The sequence below is a fragment of the Kogia breviceps genome, chromosome 16 (genome assembly GCF_026419965.1).
Source record: "Kogia breviceps isolate mKogBre1 chromosome 16, mKogBre1 haplotype 1, whole genome shotgun sequence".
NCBI lineage: Eukaryota > Metazoa > Chordata > Mammalia > Artiodactyla > Physeteridae > Kogia > Kogia breviceps.
The window spans coordinates 42,398,870-42,418,253 of NC_081325.1; the positions used below are offsets into that span (position 1 = coordinate 42,398,870).

The 19,384-nt window shown below is 38.4% G+C and overlaps 1 protein-coding gene across 5 annotated transcripts in view; it reads right to left on the reverse strand.

Annotated features, from left to right (window-relative positions):
* PCDH9 (protocadherin 9) overlaps positions 1-15,732 on the reverse strand; it is a 981,897-nt gene extending 966,165 nt beyond the window's left edge. For all 5 annotated transcript variants that reach the window (XM_067016955.1, XM_067016953.1, XM_067016954.1 and 2 more), the window contains exons 1-2: positions 15,099-15,732; positions 10,654-13,824 (exon numbers count right to left, since the gene is read on the reverse strand). In XM_067016955.1, the coding sequence (XP_066873056.1) occupies positions 10,654-13,689 (3,036 nt within the window). In that variant the 5' untranslated portion in view covers positions 13,690-13,824; positions 15,099-15,732. The remainder of the gene's footprint in view (positions 1-10,653; positions 13,825-15,098) is intronic.
* Between the last annotated feature and the right edge of the window lie 3,652 nt (positions 15,733-19,384).

Sequence of the window (19,384 nt, forward strand, 5' to 3'; positions counted from 1 at the left end):
CTTGCTCATCTATAGGATGAGGTTAGGTTAGTTGGTCTTCACCGGACCTCCAGAAATATGAATGGAGGTGTCTAGGGAGATCAAAATTTCTTAGATTAGAGACTATGGGGACTCGTCAGCCACCAAAAACACCCCCCAAACCCAAAAAAACCCTTAAACCTAACTAGAGAGTTTGTCATCAAGTCCCAGCTGTTGCAGAAGAAAATAGGGACAGCAGCTGAAACCAGACAATCAGAACGCTCCCCATATATACTTTATTCGTTTAGGCCTCGTTGTCATATGCTTACCACAGTTTAATCTTATGGTCTAGAATTAGTTTACTGGGAGGTATTGCAGGAAGAACAATTTGGGGTGCAATGAATTGCCTTGTATTGATAATGTGGGTTTTTAAATAAATGAGTTGCAATCCTTTCCAACAAAAATAATGTCCCTAATGAAGAAAATGTTTCAAACTTATACCTGGCCTAAAAATAGTGTTTTTCAAGTAAAAGTAGGCACATATGAGGAAGAAATACCAGTGCAGAGGTAAGGTTCTAGACTGGAAATAAATGCTTTAGCCATGTGACTTGAAAAAAACACATTTTCTGTCTCTCAATCTCTATATAAGTTTAATAAGAATGGTAATGTCTTCTTTCTGTAGTTGTTATAGAGATTATCAATGGAAATATGCATATATAAGGCATGATTCCAATATCAGTTGATCACTCTCGCTAGGTCAACATTTACTGAATGACTACGAAGTTCACTCTTTTAGGAGCTGTTGTAAGCTTAGTCTTAAAAATACAAAGGTAAGTAAGACATCGTCTCTACTTTGAGGGACTTTCTTATATTCTCCTTAATTATTAAGCTTTAAGTTATGATATACCAGTATTTTATTAACTTAGTTGTCATTTGAGACTGAAAGATCATGAGGAACCCGGGTTGTGTTTTGAACGATCCTGAATATACACCTGGGGTTGACACTGCATGGCTGGAGAGGCTGCTCAGCCCCGCCAATAAGAGATGGTCCTGCAGGAATAGTTTAAACCCTGAGGAGTGTTGCTCCCAGTATCATCCAGAAGTCAACAACCCTTAGTTAAAGCAGAATTTAATTGTCTAAAACAGAGACTTTAGGCATCAAAACGATTCTGCTTAATTATTACCATGTTTAAAAATCAATCAGTGAATTCAGCATAGTTTGCCATCACTGCTTGTCAGATTTTGGGGTCAAGACCGTGAATGAAAATGAGTTCATGTCAAACTAAAATATCCTGAAGATTTTATCTGTTTTTATTATGGTTTAATGTAATTTTGATACTCATTTCAGTGTGTAGCAAAAAAAGTATTTTCATGAAAATTCTGACACCTTTTTTATATTGGAAATTTGTGCATTTAAACATTATTAATCTATACAGCTAAATTTATTATGATTTCTTAACTTTAAAAATGTTATCAGTATAAAAAACCCAATTTTGGAAATTGCAAAGGAAAAACATAAATAGAGATTTTCTGTTTCTAGGAAGAAAGGACACATTGTGGATGTTTTATTTGACCCTTTATGGATGTTCTAGAGCAAAATAGTTCTGTTTGACTTTTTTTTTTTTTTGGAGGGAAGATACACAGAAATAAGTTGGTGTCATTGTCATTTCAAAATATGTCCAGAAATTAAGAAAGCAGATGTATATGAGGTAACATACGTGAACAAAGTCCACCTAAAGAATGACAAGAAATGAAGCAAAGAAAAGCTGCCAGTCCAGGTGTGTTCACAGCTGACAAACAAGGAAGGCTATTGTGATTCTAGGCTTCCAATGTGATAATCGGTTCAATGGCATGAATATACGACACAGGCGGGCATCAGCTCACAACTCAGAACTCACTCCATTTTGTCTCCATTTGTCACCGGCACCCCCTACAAGAACTTTCCTGAGAATCTTATGTAGCTGTGTATTTGAAAGTCCTCAGCATGCAGCTGCTATCACATGGAGGCACAGGTTGGTTGCAACCTCCAAATCCAAAAAAGCACCAGCATTTTTTTTTTCCTCAAGAAAAGATCTACTAGGGAACTCCTGTCAGCAGAAGACACTGTCTTCCTATAAAAGAAACATCTTCATTATATATATCCTGTGTTTCCATGTTTCTCTTTCTTGAGGTTTATTTAATGAGGAAAGAAACCTCATTTACTGAATTGCAGTTGCTATTGTCTTGCACAAAACCTGTTTCGTTTTCAAAATCAATCATCTGTGATGATTCTCAGCGAGTCCACAGTACCTACTGCGATCTGCACATGGATTATATATATGTTTTCTAGTAGGCAAAAATATAGGATTTGTAAAATCTTTTAAAAATAGGCATGGCTATTTCCACTGATTTTATATCTAACAGGACCTGTCAAAGACATTAAGCACTGAAGAACTGTGAGGCATTTTACTGAACCCTGTCATGAAAGTAAATATATTGAAACCCATGTGAGTCTGGAATGAGTTGCTGTGCTGCAAATACACACTGTTTACAAATGGAGAAAGGTGAATTCTAAAAATACAGTTTGAGAAATGATTCAATAGCAATTCCTTTGAGGATCAAAGCACTCACTTAGTAGTCAGCCCTCTTCCTTATGGTAATGCTACAGTTTTATAGATACCTAGGGTCATAATCTGATTTATGTTTAGAGGAGAGCATATACACACAATTGAGAGATTCTTCTAGTAGAGGTGAAGGCCACACCATGGACAGAGGTACCACAAGTAAGTGTGAGAGGGCCTGCAACATCTATCTTGAATAACTAGAATCATCCAAGAGCAAATCTGTCCATTCTAAGGCATGTATTTGCGATGTTATTCTTTCAGACACATCCAGTGTTTCTGCATTTGGAAAAAAATAGGCAAGACTAATTCCCTATGGTATAAATCACTCTAATGTGGAAGAGAATGTGTTAGCTAGTTGTATTACAAAGCCTTTACTTCATATTTAATAGGCACCGGCAATACCAGCATTATACAAAGCTCTCTACTTTGCAAATCTTTAAAACTCCACTTAATTTTCAGCACTGATTTCCTGCAATCTAAGAGCTTATGAAGGGTTCACTGTGTTCATACCGATGTATGCAAAATGTGCCAGAACTTCCCTGTCTGTGATGGCATTCATTTGGAGGTGAATCCCAAATTTCTATCACTGGCATGCTTATTTCCGACTAAAATAAATATTCTTAGAATGAAAGCTGATGATTAGGAGGAAAAAAAGGAGGCAAAGTAACTAGCCCTGGAAGAGATATATGCAAATATCAGCTCAATGACAATTCTTCATACCATTTACAATTGAAGCTTAAAGACCCAAATACTCTGCAATCCATTAGTTTCTCAATATCCTGGAAGGGATTAGAGTATTTCTTAACTGCTAACAGACTGAAAAAGGCCAGAGACTGGATATTAACAAAGCCGCATAATACTAAAATGTAGAGATGGTCAGATAGAAAGACAAACTAAGGAAGAATATTAAAATACAAGATATTTTACAAACATGGTAAAACTGAACACATTTCCATTCCTTTCTGCAGCCTACATAATTAAACATCTACATAATTTTTTAAAATTAACAAATATTTATTGAGTACATATGGTGTACCGCTGTAAAGTGAATGGTGTTTTTTAAAAAATTTATTTATTTTATTTTTGGCTACACTGGGTCTTCGTTGCTGCACCGGGCTTTTCTCTAGTTGAAGCGAGCGGGGGCTACTCTTTGCTGTGGTGCACGGGCTTCTCATTGCAGTGGCTTCTCCTGTTGCGGAGCACGGGCTCTAGGCGTGCGGGCTCTAGAGCGCAGGCTCAGCAGCTGTGGCACACAGACCTAGTTGCTCCACGGCATGTGGAATCCTCCTGGACCAGGGCTCGAACCCGTGTCCCCTGCCTTGGCAGGCGGATTCTTAATCACTGCACCACCAGGGAAGCCCCCAACATCTACGTTAATGAATGAGTGGTGAGGCTATAGTATACTCCTTTCAAGAACAGATAAGTTAATTTCATATATTTTCTCAAGGAATTCTGGGATAATTAGTGTAAAATGACTAGAAAGAATCAATCCAATGTGCTTCACAGATCTTGCCTGTGCATGTATCTTCACCACTCCCAGCTGTACAGGTGGTCCCAAGTCCATCATTTTAAATGTGATGTGTGCGTATAGCACTGTAATCAATCAAACCACTAAAGATAGGGGGGAAATATTTTCACATGCATTTAAATAATGGATAAGTATGTAAAAACAAATCTTTAATGAATGACTTAAAGTTCTGAATGCTTTAAAGTTATATATTATGGCTCAGAAAATTCCAATTCTGCCACTATTCTTTTCTATAAGCAACAAACTGTCTATAGGACAACAGTATGAGTGAGGGAGATTACATATGGGTTGTTTTTCCAGTTTATTCCTGCCATCATTCTTTACTGTTAAGGAATGGGTAGAACTTATTTATGAACTTCACATTTTAATGAATCTTGACTTAGGGAATAAAAGAATATAAATCAAAACCAAAATGTCAATCATGGTAATATATCTTTCTTGTTCTATGTTTCTGATGACTGACAGCCCGATATGTTTGTATCAAACAAAGGCAAAAAACATGTGTTCCTTTCAATGAACTGTTGGACAGATTTAACAGCTACCTGAAATAACTCATGAAATCTTAAACAGTGAAGTATATTTCCTTTTGTAGTCGAGACGTCATATTTCTATATTTGGATTTGCTTTTGTGATCCAATATTAATTTTAGGGGAACTAACCTTTAAAAAGGCCATAACACATTAGCATTATTACTTATTGAACATGACTCCTATGCCTCTAGATACTTACAACTTTAAAGCGAGCCCCTTGTTGACTTGCATTCTTGAATTTTCACGAATACCTGGTCTGTGATTAGTGTCATATTTCAACAATCCTGATATGAATTTTAGGGCTCATGGTATGTAATAAATTCTGAGAAATATATTAAACATATAATCAGCTGTCAAGAAAGCAAATACTTAACAATACACATAAAACAATTCTTGCTCAGTTTCCAACTACATGAAATACATGATATTAACTGATTTGTTAATATAACTGAGACAAATTTATAGTTTCAATAGAGGGTCCCCTTCAAGAAAACACCAGACTAAATTCAGAGAAAACTTACTGCCAGGATTTTAAGTGAAAGTGGTAACCATAAACAATCCACAGTTTTCTTTGTGCCTGTTTTAACTGCATGCAAGCTAAGAGCTCAACTCTGACAAAATCAAACTGAGAAAGTACTAAAAATGAACCATGTACTTGACATGGTCTCGAATTCTGCAAACACTCAATCTGGTACTGCTGGACCAACACAAGCACTACAGCTTTTCCCATTTGGTGGATTTCTGCATTACCCCACTCCCCAGCCCGCAAAATTTAGAAATCAAACTATCTAAATAACATATTAAAAATAATTGTGAAAACAGAGCTTATAAGAAGATAATTTAAAGGTTTCATTTTCCTATCTCAGTACTATCATGTAAAATAATGTCATGTGAAAAATAATTCATGAAGATGCCATTTCTAATATTTTGGGTGTAATTTACATACATCTCCTATATGTCAATAAGAAATGAAACTTTAAGAGTCAAAATAATTCAGAACTGGTTATGAGGAAATCTGATTTTAGATCTGAGCTTTTGTATTAAGTCCAAATTCTGTTTTACTATTTCATGTATTATATTTTAATTTGTGCTATTATGAGAAGATAAACTTGAGCTTGAAATATTTAACTAATAAGACTATGCATACACCATAAGAATATAACACATTAGTACAAATACAATATTTACAAGGTAATTTTAATGATGCCAAAGCCTGTTCTGTGACAACATGAGGATGACTCATCTGAAGCTAAGGGAACATCAGTTTATGGTGTTGCTTTTATATAGAATTTATTGCAACAAAATTTTAAAAATAAGATAATAGAATATTTTAAGTACTGAAATTATTTGATGTTAACAAGTGTTCAATAATCAGTAGACATGTCCATGCCCAATACAGTGGTAACTTTTTACTTTTATTCTCCTTAAGGTTATTAGCAACAAAGGCTAAAATGTAACTTGAATTTTATACCTTAGGTGTATCAAACTGAAAAAAAATATAAAATATTTGTCTCACAAAACCAAGAGGAAAGGTAGCCAGGCTGAATGGATGGCCCATGCTCATTTCAAATTCCTGAATGAATATCCAAGGGGTCTGGGTATCACAGGTCACTTAGCAAAGGAGTAGAAACAAAAATCACAACTGATAACATTTTAAATATAATTTGCATCTTGAGGAGCAATTTTTTCCATATGCCACCTATGTCCATCCCTCATAGTGTACTGCAAAATTTAACAGTTTAAAATATCTTAAAGTTTTTGCTAGCTTCACATTAGTTAACATTTGCTCCCTTCACTTTCAATTTCATTTTTATTTCTTACTGTTCTAAATAGAAATTCTATGACTATCTTGTGCATTTTGCATGCCATAACAGCATTTCAGTAACAGCTGCAGTGGGATTATCAAAAATGAAAAGTAATCATAAAAGTAATATAGTGTCTCTGAATGATTGGGAATAAAGTAATTCCCTTTATGCTGTAAAAGTATATGTATACACTTGAGTATGGCATGCAAACACATTTTCAATATATAATTTCTTCACTATATACACAAATGTATATATGAGCAAAGACTCTAGATCGTGAAAAGTTAAAGTAAGGATGTTTAAGCTCTAAAATAAGCATTTCATTTAGAAAATTAAACATTAACTGCTTACCCTGAACCAAACTCACAGTACAACTATTAGAGATTATTTTATTACCGTAAGAAGTTGTTAAATGTAAATAGGTCACTTTTAAAATTCTTTAACATTTTCATTTATACTCCCCCCCCCCCCCACAAAAAGCACAATGGGGCCAAGAAAATTAATTCCCCAAATGCTGTCAACCAGGTCGGGAAACAGCAATAAACAGCTAACAGTAAAGCCTCCAGCTACAATAAAACTGCTGTCAATAAGAGCTGAGAGTTGGAGTATGCAAAAACAGGTCCTCTGGAAATGATCATCTGAAAGGGAAAGGGGCTGATATTTCTTGTCCCAATATGCTGAGGCAGTGGGTCTTAAAGTGTGGTCCCTGAACTAGCCGCATCAGTATCACCTATAGGAGCTTGTCAGCAATGCAAATTTTCAGGCTTGACCCTAGTGATACCTAACCTAACCTCTGGGATTGGGGACCAACAACCCATGTTTTAAGAAACATTCCAAATGATTCTGAGACACCTTAAAATTTGTGAGCTTAGTTTTATATTTTAAAAATCATATTCATTAAGGAGACATTTTCCTTTTAGAGTAAATATACCAATGAGCTTTGTCATTTAAAGCCCTACTGGAAATGATAATGTTGTCATCTTTTCAACCTTATAACAGTGAACTTTGTTTATTTATGAATAAATATCAAGATATAATCTAGCTCTTTAAAAAAGGGACATTTCATTCAATCTGTGAAAACTAAGGGTATTTCCAAAAATTCATAAAAAAATAATCTGTGGAAGATTCAGTGACAGACTTGTTATATTCAAGGAAAATGAAAGTTTAGTAAAATAGAGTGGTTGAGAAATGTGGTTTATGATTGTTTTATATCACATGAGGGAAAACAGCAGGGGAAAAAAGTCAGACAAAATAAGAATCAATGCACTATAACCAAACTCATGGTGTAAATGTTCAGACATTATGTTTTCATTGTACAGACAACACAAACTCATGATATTTAAGTCTGGTAACACTTTGCTCAAGAATCTTGCATTTTACCCACACTTTAACTAGCACCATAAAGTGAAAAGGTGTTTCTCTTAACAGCAGTCTTTGCCCACTCAACTAAAAATCTTCACAGATTATACCTTAGTTTATAAATTCCTTCGAAAGCTTTGGTTGTAATAAACCCTACTTTTTCAAAATTGTGTTGCTTCAGGAGCACATTTTGTATTTATGTGAAGCCACTAGTTGAAGTGAAGGAGCTAAAAAATAGAATTTTTACTTTTTAGCTTAACTAGAACATCTTTAATAACAGCCATATAGTTCATTGAAAAAATAATTTAAAGGGTAGTATATATATGTGTGTTCTTCATTCATAGAAAATATGCCTCTTTCATAGTAAAATTGTACACATTGCTATCACCATCACCTGTCCTTACTTCCAGAAGTATTCCTTTTCTACAACATTGCAATTTTTCTTTCTCAGCATGAAAACTTCTAAAAGGTGTAAATAAGCAAAGCCATTTCAGTAGCTCTTTACCATAATAGTGAATTATAGCTACATTTGAACATTGAAATGCCTACAAGGAGAACAGCATAGTAACACATGGTCTCAAGGAATGTCTAAAATGCACTTTAGTTCCAGTTAAAGAATTACTCAGCATCTTATTTCAAAGATTACATCATACAAACAAATTTCCTAAGACTGACTAAGCCTCGACAAAAGATCTTTCCCATACTTTGCTGAAACACACTTAACGTTTATGTCATTGTACTATATATGGATTCAACCTTGGGGAAGAAGTCAAAAAAAATGGGTCTGTACATCAATGCTCATAATACCCACCACACATAATATGAAAAGAAAGATGACAATGTAGGAATAATAATCAGCATGTTTCTTTGGAAAACAAATTTCAGATTTAATATGAAAAGTTTTAAATTGTGTTATAGTTTTCAAGATATTATGCAAATCATAAAATATCATCAGTGTTTTGAGTGACTTTCCCATTAAAAGCAAATAATAAAAAGCCATGTTTTCTTTTCATTAAAATAGCAGCTTTATATTTAAATCCACTTAGTTTCAAAAATTACTTTTCTCATCATGATTAACTATTTACCAACATTTATAAACCTCTACTAAACTCAGATATTTTCTTAACTTTAAAACATCAAACCTCTTTTAAAAAGCTCATGAAGTTAACATGAAAATTACTCATTCCAAATTCTATGTATATCCAGTAACTTCGTATTCTCCTCTAGAACCTCCAAACTGACTTATTTTAATTCCTTTCATCCTGTGTATTCAAGCTCCTGTACTTTCTAAATGCTCTAGATATTTAATCTTTTAAGAAATGTAGATTTTAATTGTAAAATCGTAGGCGTTATACTTAATGTTCTGAAAGAATCTCTGTGATTCACTGCCAAAATTATTTTAATAAATATCTTACTACCATGAAACCTTAAAGTCATTGCAGAGCAACAAACATTGGATGGTGAGAGACAGAGTTTCAAGAGACCATTCTCACCAGTCCCACCACCACAGGAAAAAAAGAAGAAAAACTCTTGACTTTTCAAATACTAAGCAATGACTGTCAATACTACCCTGAAAATTTATTTTGCTTTACTTGATTCTCTAAAATCTGTATGTTCCTTACTTTTAACAAATTCAGATGGGTCATCACCATAGGTGGACTCAATACCAACAAAGATAGAACTTGGATTACAAAATCCTAGAAAGTTGGTGTGTGAGAGCTGATCACAAAAGAGCAAGCAAATGAACTGACATGCTAGTTGCTCCAGAGCAACTATCATTAAAGAAAAGGTATCTTTGGCTATAGTACCAGCTTGATCTTTCCCTCTCCCTTTCCTTGCTACTGTGGGATTGGCAGCTGGCCAGCACAAGGGACATGATACCCTAGTGCCATCTACAGGCTATTATTGACACTCAAGTTTCATGGCAACAGACAAGCACCAGTGAAAATAAATTAGACAGAGCTGCATTTAAGTCTTTATTAACAAGGAATCATTAGACCTAAGAAAAACTAATTCTGGATTTGGTTGAAATATGAGTTTCTCAGCCTCTTAATCCCTCTTCATATGGCATATTTCACAGCTTAAAATGATTTATGACAGATCACTTATGCATTACTAAGATGAGAGAATATTTACAATGGATTCATTCTTTTCTGTATAAATCAGTTCTATTAGGAAGAAAGTATTCCTTCTTCTTTTATTTTTATTTTTTTTAGAGAGTACTTTGGCCATTGTGGACAATCTGCAAACCTTTCTATTCAACCCCCAATTTACTATATTACAATAAAATCATCTGAAATTAAAAGAGAAGACTTCCTATATGGCTTAGTTGCAATCTATCAACAATCATGTGCTTCACAGCTGATATACAGTTAATATTCTACTATCTTTTTTAGAGACTAAAAAAAAATTAACCCCTTTAGCAACCACAGCTGTAACATAATTATTGTCACACCTTCAAACATCATTTAAAACTTGAGATTTGAAGGTGACTTTTGAGATCAAACGGTAATGTGAAAATCTTGAAGCAGTCAATTTGGAAAGCCCAGGAGCAGAATTTGGCCTATCAGGACAGGTTTTCTTCTTCAGCAAATGTTATCTTGGGACATTTTGGAATAATTTCCTCTTTTCATCTTTTGCCATTTGAAGGAAACTGGGAGTTTAAATAATTCTCAGAACTCAGAAATTTCAAAGCTGTTCTAAAAATTCTTGACTGAGCCCCAGAGGAATAGAAAAGGGGTCAAGTTTTTTTTCCCCTCTTTATAACTAAGCTAAAGTTAGACCAAAACAAGAGACACACTGGCACGTTAATACTGGTTGACTGGGCACTTGTATGCAGTACTTATAGACCAGTAAAAGTGCTCATTTACCTGTCTGGTGTGTAAGGGGCCCTTTGTCTTGAAGCCTCCTTGGGAACTGCACTCTGAGGCACTGAAGTGATCTGAACTAGTGGAAGAGCGTTTGGAAAGGGTGTCACAACCCCCGACAAAGGTGTTGTCCAACGGGAGCTCCTGAATCACGTGATGCTTTTTCAGGGAAACCGGAGTGTCTGGTTTAAGATGGAAAGCGGGCTGTGGAGAAGCGGATTTGTAGTGCTTGGCCAGGTCAGGGCTGTTCGGCTTGAAGGTGGTTGGAGGTGCCGGACCCCAGTCAAATCTACCAATGCTTTGCTCTTCCAGCTCAGCCGGCAGGCTTATTGTCCCATTGATGGGTTCGTGCACTGCATCATCGGGTTTGGACTCTTCGATGGTAACAAAGTTCAAAAGAGAGCTCTTGGGAGACTTCCTTTTCTTCCTTTTCTTTTTCTTGTTTTGTTTGTTCTCCTGGTTTGGGGACATCCATTCGGCACCTTGCTTGTTCCTCTGAGCTGCTTTGAATCTTGATGCATGGCGACAGCGCACCAGAACGGTGACAAAGATCACGACGATGACCACCATGGCACCTGCGACAATGGCGATCATGATGGTGAGATAGTCCTCGTTTTGATAGGGTTGGCTGCTATCGCCTATGTTCCTGTCCAATGGGGTCTCCATAGTCCTGCGAATCAAGTCATAGATATAGGAGGCATTGCCAGCAGTGTCATTAACATAAAGAAAAACAAGCACAAGCGTGTGCAGAGACTTAGGGTATCCCAGGTCACTTATGTTGACCACCAAACGGTGCAAGCCCACATCAGTGGGTGCTGGTTTTTCTTCCAGAGTGATGTTACCTGTTACTGGATCAATCCGAAACAGGCCTTTGTTGTTCCCACTCACAATTGTGTACTTAAGTTCAGCATTCATTCCAGTGTCAATATCCACTGCAAAAACTTCTGCTATCACAGAGCCAGGAATGGCTGAGAGAGGCACCAACTTAAACGAAGTATTAGAAGGTGGCGAAATGACAACTGGACTATTGTCATTGACATCCATGACATTTATAGTTACTTTTGCAGTAGAGGAACGGGGTGGTTGTCCCCCATCAGTGGCTTTGACATCGAAAGTGTAGGAACTCTGCTGCTCTCTGTCAAATGAGACATTTGATTTTATGACTCCAGAATAGGGATCCAACACAAAATTATCATTGTCATTTAGAATGGAAAGAGTCACAGCTTTATTCTCTCCAGCATCTGCATCTGTCACTGTGATTACCCCCACAGTACTATACTTCGGCAGATTCTCAGACACAAAAAATTGAAAATGATTATGAGTAAACTTGGGGCTATTGTCATTCTCATCCAGAACAGTAACTATCACAGCCGCTTGGCTTTGGAGGGGAGGGGTCCCGCTGTCCCTGGCAGTTACTGTAAAAATGAATCTTTCTTGTTCTTCTCTGTCAAAGACTCTGGAGGCTGTCAAAACTCCTGTCTTTCGGTCCAGATCAAAGAAGGAGGCATTCGGTCCAAGCTGATAAACAATATCTGCATTTTTCCCACTGTCTTCATCTGTGGCACTAATAGTTGTTAAGTACAACCCACGGCGGTTGTTTTCAGAAACTGACAGCTCAATTACAGGCTGGTTGAAAATTGGTGGGTTGTCATTTTCGTCCTCAAGCTTAACCCTTACCAGAGCAGTCTGATTTAAACTGGGCTTCCCAGAATCAGAGGCAACAATTTTAAAGCTGAATTCTTTGGTGCCCTCATAGTCCAACAAAGAGGAGGTCTCTAACAAATACTGGTTGTCGTATACTGCCTTCAAATGAAATGGGACCTCTCTTTCAATAAAACAGATCACTTTGCCATTCACATCCGTGTCCTTATCTGAAACTGTAATTAGGGCAATCTTTGTATTGACAGGATCTTTCTCAGACAAATACACTGTGCCATTGATGGGACTTATAATGTACCTGAGGTCTATGTTTGGAGGGTTATCATTTACATCAGTGACATTGATGGTAACCGTTGCTCGCGCGGGAGTGGAGCTGCCATCACTAGCCAGCACTGTCACTTTGTGAATGGCTGTCTCCTCTCGATCTAGGGACCTCTGAACTGTAATCAACCCAGTAGTATTATTTAAAGCAAAGAGTCTTTTGGTTGCAGGGGCGACCTGGGCACCAAAAATGTACCGGATTTCAGCATTACTGCCTACATCTGCATCAGTGGCATGGAGCTGAATTACAGAGGTGCCTACGGGAGCATTCTCTGGGATATGCACCTCCACTTGACCCTCTTTAAACACTGGCCTGTTGTCATTTACATCACTTACTGTGACCTGCAGTATGGCTGTGCTGGATTTCTGTGGAGTGCCTCCATCCTCTACTTTGATTTTCATCACATAGGTATCTTTCTGTTCTCTGTCCAAGTTTTGCTGAACAATCAATTGTGGCCACTTCTCTCCTTCTGGAGTTTCCACGATATCCAGTCCAAAAACACTCTGCCCATTTAACAATTCATAATGCTGTACACCATTGAAGCCTGTGTCAGGATCTGTTGCTGATGGAATTGGAAAGCGGCTGTTGATCAAAGTGTTTTCTGGGATGGAAATATTGATGACAGGAGATGGAAACATGGGGGCATTATCATTGGTATCCTTGACAATTATTTTAATTTTGATCAGCCTGAAAAAATCATTGGGGAGGATCACCACCTCAAGTTCAAAGAAACACTCATTCTCCTCATCGTAAGAGGCTCCAGCACAGAGTTTTTCTCTGTCTATTCTATTGGAGGTCGTGAAAATTTCGCCAGTGCTACTGGATACTTTCACCAAAGGGGCATCCCCAGCTTTAGAAACCAGTCTGTAGACAAGGCTGGCACTGGTCCCTGTGGCAGCATTGATGTGAGAAATGTTCAGATCCTTTGGTATGTTTCCTATGGGCACATTTTCAGGCAATTCCTCTCTAATAGTATAAATAAGTTCTTGAGCTATTGCGGAATCCAGCCTTAAACAGGCAATCAGAGCAGCCAACAGGTAAAAATCCCTCAGGTCCATGATAATGTATTTATTTTCTTTTCCTGGATTTTAGGGTTTAAAGGTTTCCACTGAGGAATGATGCACAAATTGCAAGAGGAAGCGTGTATGGGCTGGAGGATGCATTACACCTCATGACTTATTTGGAGACAGCCACTGTCAACACAATCATATAGACAATATTATTCTTCAGTAAACAAAAGCACACAGTCACAACACATTTTCCCACTGCATATTAGTAAACATGGCAGTTTGTTCTGCCACTGTTTGCAACTTAACTCTGTGGATAAAAATACTAAATATCCCCTGCTTCTTGCATTTGCCCAGAGAAAATGAAATTATCTACTTTTGAATTAAAGACAGCTGCTATTTTTACCTGTATTCACCCACACTGTTTTCAGGACACTGTTTAATTCAAAACATGCGTTCTTGTTCTCCTCTTCCCCTCCACCACCACCACGCCCCCACCCCCCATCTCCTCCCATTCACCCCCCCCCAACACCCCCCCACCCCGGTCCCGTCTTACCCGCCTCCTAGCTTCTAACCGACCTCCCTTAGTTTTTTGGGGAGCCAGTGAAAAACACTAACTATTTAGCTATGGTTCCTGCTAATTGCTTTCTCACATGTCATACGTGATGTGTTTTCTTCTCTGCCACACTGAGTCATCTCTTTCTTCTAAAAAGACTATCTTTTTTTCTTTCCTCCCAGTTCTTCAACTGCCTTCTAAATACAATTTTACTGGGAAGCAAGCATCCGGACATGCTGCTGCAGCGTCAGAAGCAAGTCTCTGGCCACTGTATAACCTCATTGCCTAAAAGCACAACACCAACACCTTCAGTTTCTTACCCAGACCTTGCTCTCATTTCTCCATGTTGCCAAATTATAACCGTTAGAATTAAGAAACACATTAAAACTTTTAGAATATATATAATAACATAGGATTCCTTATCCTAGAGGTGGAAGGGAGTGCCAAGATATAAGTGAAACGCAGCTAACATTTCTATGTAACAGCACAATATTTTCTACTGAGCATAAAAGAGGGAAAAAAAATGCAGTTCCTTAACCCCGATCTCCGATTGTAGTATTAGTAACATCTGCCACACGTAAATACTGCAACTCAATAACGCAGGTAAAAAGCCTTCTGCTTAGATGCCCTCCTAACTGCAATTTAAACGGGTGCAAGTCTCCAGACAGCTACCTACTTGAGTAGAACTGGTCAGTACCCAGGCTCTAATCTTATCTGCATTAGGCTGCACGGTAGCTGATGCCCGCGATTAGTTCCGGCAGAGTGATGCAGGTAGGGATGCAGATACAGCCTAGTAGGTGAGCTCTGTCCCAACCGTCTACCCAATTACAAACATCCCTCGTCTACACCGAGGACATATCTAAACACAAAATTTACAATTGTGCATGCGAAACTTTACACTTACGTTAGTTGCCTCAACCTTTCCCCTTTCCCGGTATGCTGCAGTTAGAAATGAGCTGTTCCAACACATAGAAAGCCATGCATCTGGTAGCACCAGTCTGGGGAGAAATCAGAAGCAGCAAAACGTTTCCTCCTTGTAAAATGTGTTGCTTCGGGCTGGCAAATTAGCAACTCCAGAGAACAAATTCACAGATTTGTCGTTAGTCATTCTCTCCACATTTCGTCTCTATTACCCACGGGGTCTGAGCTCTTCTGGTATTTAACGCACACACAACATCCACTTGCACTTCTTCAGCTCAGGGGTATTTTCCACAGCATGAAACATACCATTTCCCTCCGATGTCAATACTGCTTAAGTCTCTAACTTCTTGTAGGAAACGTCAGAGTTGGGGGGATGGTGAGTCTCTGGCTGCTCTCGGGGTGGGTGACAGTTGCCCGAAAAATTCCTAATTGGTTATCTGTTTCGTGCTTCGGAGACTCTAGGGCGCTCCTTCCTGTCTGGCATGCTCTCCCTCTCTCCCTTCTCCTTCGCCCCTCTCTCCTTCTCTCTCTTCTCTCTCTGAACTGAATTTCTTGATAGAACTCTCAATAACCCAGAGGGAGGGCGTGACGGCCTAAGCCCCGCCCCCGGCCCCTGATTGGCCCGTATCTTGCGGTGCGGGCGGCCGCAGCTGGGCGTGGAACAAGGCACTGACTCTCTGCCAGCCTCTCCTCCCCAGCGCCCCCTCGGCAGCCGCTAAAACCCGGAGACCCGATCCTGGCCCTGGGAGAGCCGGGTTCCAGGAGGTGCACTGAGCATGCCCAGCAGGGTCCGGCCCGGGAGGCGAAAGGCGACGCTCCGCAGGCCCCCGCGGACGCGGCTCTCACGGGCGCTGAGGGGCTGGCGGCTGCTCCGGACGGCACAAGGAAGCGAGCGGCCGAGACCTGGCGGTCGCACGAGCGGGGGGCGCGGGAGGCCGGCCAGGCGTGCGGGCGCGGATCCGGCAGCCCCGGGCACCGTTGCGGGCGGTTGGGGGATGCCGAGGCGGCTCAGCTGCCAGCTCACGTTCCACACTTCTCTTTGCTAAATGGAGGGACCAAAATGCACAGATGGGAGAGTCCACCCGGGGTCCAAGACACACTGTCGGCCCTCGGAGGAGAGCACGGCCCAGCAGATTCCCGGAGCGCGTTAACCAGGCTACATTCCCGGTGCCGCAACTAGAGGCTTTTGCTGGCGAGGACATTGGCAAGAAGGGCAGAGAGGGCGGATAGGAAAGGTCGGGACAGAGGATATTCGAATCTCAATCAAGACCGGAAAGAAAATTAATTTGAGCACTCCTTACGTGTAGGGTGACGGAAGCTGCCGGGAGAAAGGGAAAATGAGAGCCTCTGGGATCCCCTAGTCACCCTAGCCAGCCCTAGGCCAGTCTGCTTAGCGGGGCGAAGTCTCGTCTCCAGTAGCAGGACGGGCCGCGGCGGCCGATCCAAGCTGTCCTTGCACTTCTGCTCCCGCCGCGCCCAAAACCTGTGAACCCAAGCTCGCCCGAACGCGCGGCTGCGGCAAAAGCCGCTTCACTTCACCTAACTGCAAACTTTGCTCGGGAGAGGCTGGAAGGAGTCCTGTCCAGCTGCTCCCCAAGCTGTGGAATGTTTCCTTTCCCCTTACACTTTCTGCTGATTCCAACTTGACATGTAGTACTGTCTTTCCCTGTGCATTTCATTTCTCTGACTCCTGTTCCGTCGAGTATCCTCACGCGTTTCTCATTTTCATGCAAGAGCCGGATAGAATGACTCTCAAAAGGATTACCCTTTATCCTCAAATATTGGCCCCGAAAGCACTATCTATATTTGATTGGTCTTTTAAAATCAGTAAACCACGAAGGTTTGTTTTATGGGTTGTACCTACGACGCCAGATGCCTGAGTAAAGTTAGAAGCATTAATAATAGTAACAGTTCACTTGGAACAAAAAAATAATAATTTATTTTGCATGACCTATAAAGGTTGTCTGAGAAGGTCTTAATGCATGATTGAATAACTTGTTCTAACAGGGAGGATAAAGGGCATCTATTTTAAACCTCCGTGTTTCCCATTCTGTATTGGGCTGAAGATGCCTTGAAGGCTCTTTCACGTAGTTATGCACTGTGATGGCGTGTTCAGGAACACCTTTTGTTTTTGAATACAATGGCTTTCCTTTTAAAATATGAACACTTATTTTTAGATATTTAAAAGTAAAAAAAAAATCACTAAGCAAACCTACCAAACTTAGATATTGTATAAATAATTTCATTATTTAACCAATTCATTTGACATTGCAATTTTTCCACATCTATGGAAATGTAAGGATCTTTTTCGAACTTTTCCTCAGGTGAATATACACAGTAAAAGTGCAATGCCTCAAAGCCCACTGTAAAATACATGAATCCCTTCTGTGTGAAATATAAAACAGGTTTCTAGCAGACCATAGGTTGATACTGTTTTAAAATGGCTAAACAACTCTTATGGTAGTATTTTGTATGATTAGAATATATTAAAAAAAAATTAAGACTAAATAGGACTGCTTAAGTAGCTAAAAAGTCAAAATAAAAATATTACCTCATACAATAATGCGAGTGAGTTAAAGGAAGATTCTTTTATTTTACCACAGTGAATGATCATTTTGCCATTCACAAAATCTACAATTAAAGCTAGTGCATTGTTCCAATTGCCACATATTTTATGCTTTGAACTAGTTTAAAATAGTAAATGAACCATCATTCTGATACATTTACAACAAACATAGCAGCACAGCCACTTTCCAGTTCATTTTGTAAGCATCAGTTATCTCACACTCTTATTCTAATCATACTGTAGTCATTTCAGAGTCATAACACATAGCTTAGCCATAATTAACATTATCACTAAGAGGAATTGTTTGTTTGCTAAGGGGTAGCTTTGCTTGTAGTCAGGACCCATTATTATCCTATGCTCATAAATGAAATCTTAGTATTAACACAGATGAAAGTTAAGAAAGAGAAAAATATCATCACATTATAAAAATTTATGACCATGAGACTTCAATTAACAGAAACCACAGGTCAAAGCCCCAAAACGTAGCACATGTAGATTCCTTTCAAAGGCCATTGAGTATAATATAGAAATAGAGCTACTGACTTCAGTGCATTCCATCTTATGGGTGTTTATTTGTCATGTAGAAATTAGTGGGATTCTTTAATCATAATAGTTTTACCTCTTAAAGCTAGAATAGTTGAAGCTTGTTTGCCCTATTATATTTCAACTGCTAAATTCTTGAATGAGAACTATTATTAGAGATCTTATTAATATTCCTGGAAGAAAATTAAATATAAAGGGTCATTTTCCTAACCCTCTGCTATCATAACTTGAGGCTTCTGCCCAAACCATAATATAAAACATTTGCATATTGAGAGCTGCTCACAATCCGCCTCTCCTAATTTTTTTATAAAGGTATATCTGCATAATTATGAATTAGGGAAATGATAATATTCATTAATTTTAGTTTTCTTTGGGGAACATCTATTGTGTTTTTTGCTGCATTTTAATCACTTTTTTTCTTTCATGAATTTAATAAAATGTTAGATTCTCAATTATATGTTTTCCAATATACATCTTCCAGTATATATGTTAGGTTTCCAAGTAGATATCTTCAATTAACCCTTATACATCTTTGTCAATGCATGTTTTCTACAGCAAGGAATTATCGTGTTCTCACCTGTGTTGTACCTGATTAGTACTTTAAGAATTATGCCATCCAGGCTGTAGTAAAATTACCTTTGTGTTCTCTGCCGGTTATATAGGTCATGGGATACTTGTGAAGCTAAGTCACCTTCGGCCAGCTAAGTGAAGACTAAAATGTTATTACAGATTTATACAGAAAGAGATATCGAGTTAGTAAAATTATTTTATATTGCAAGAATTTAATGTTTATATAGTTAAACAATAATTTCCATGTAATGGCATTTAATAACCTGAATTACTACGCAGTTCAGTTTGTTAATTGGATTTTCACCTATGATTTTCTAGTTACCACTCAGCATTTTAAAATTACATTTCACACAGAGATCATAAAGGCTTTTTCATGTTACATTTTCTATAAATGACATAGACTGTGGTATTTGGAATGATCAAACGACCTCCTCAAGGATTTCAAGACTAAAATTTTCAACTCTAATGTACTAGTTCTATATTCCAATCAAAGGTAAAAATAAAATAATAAAATAAAATAAAATTCTATAGTGCCCTGTACTTCAAAAGTTCCTTTAATCCAGATGTTTTATTGTGGCTAACCGACATTA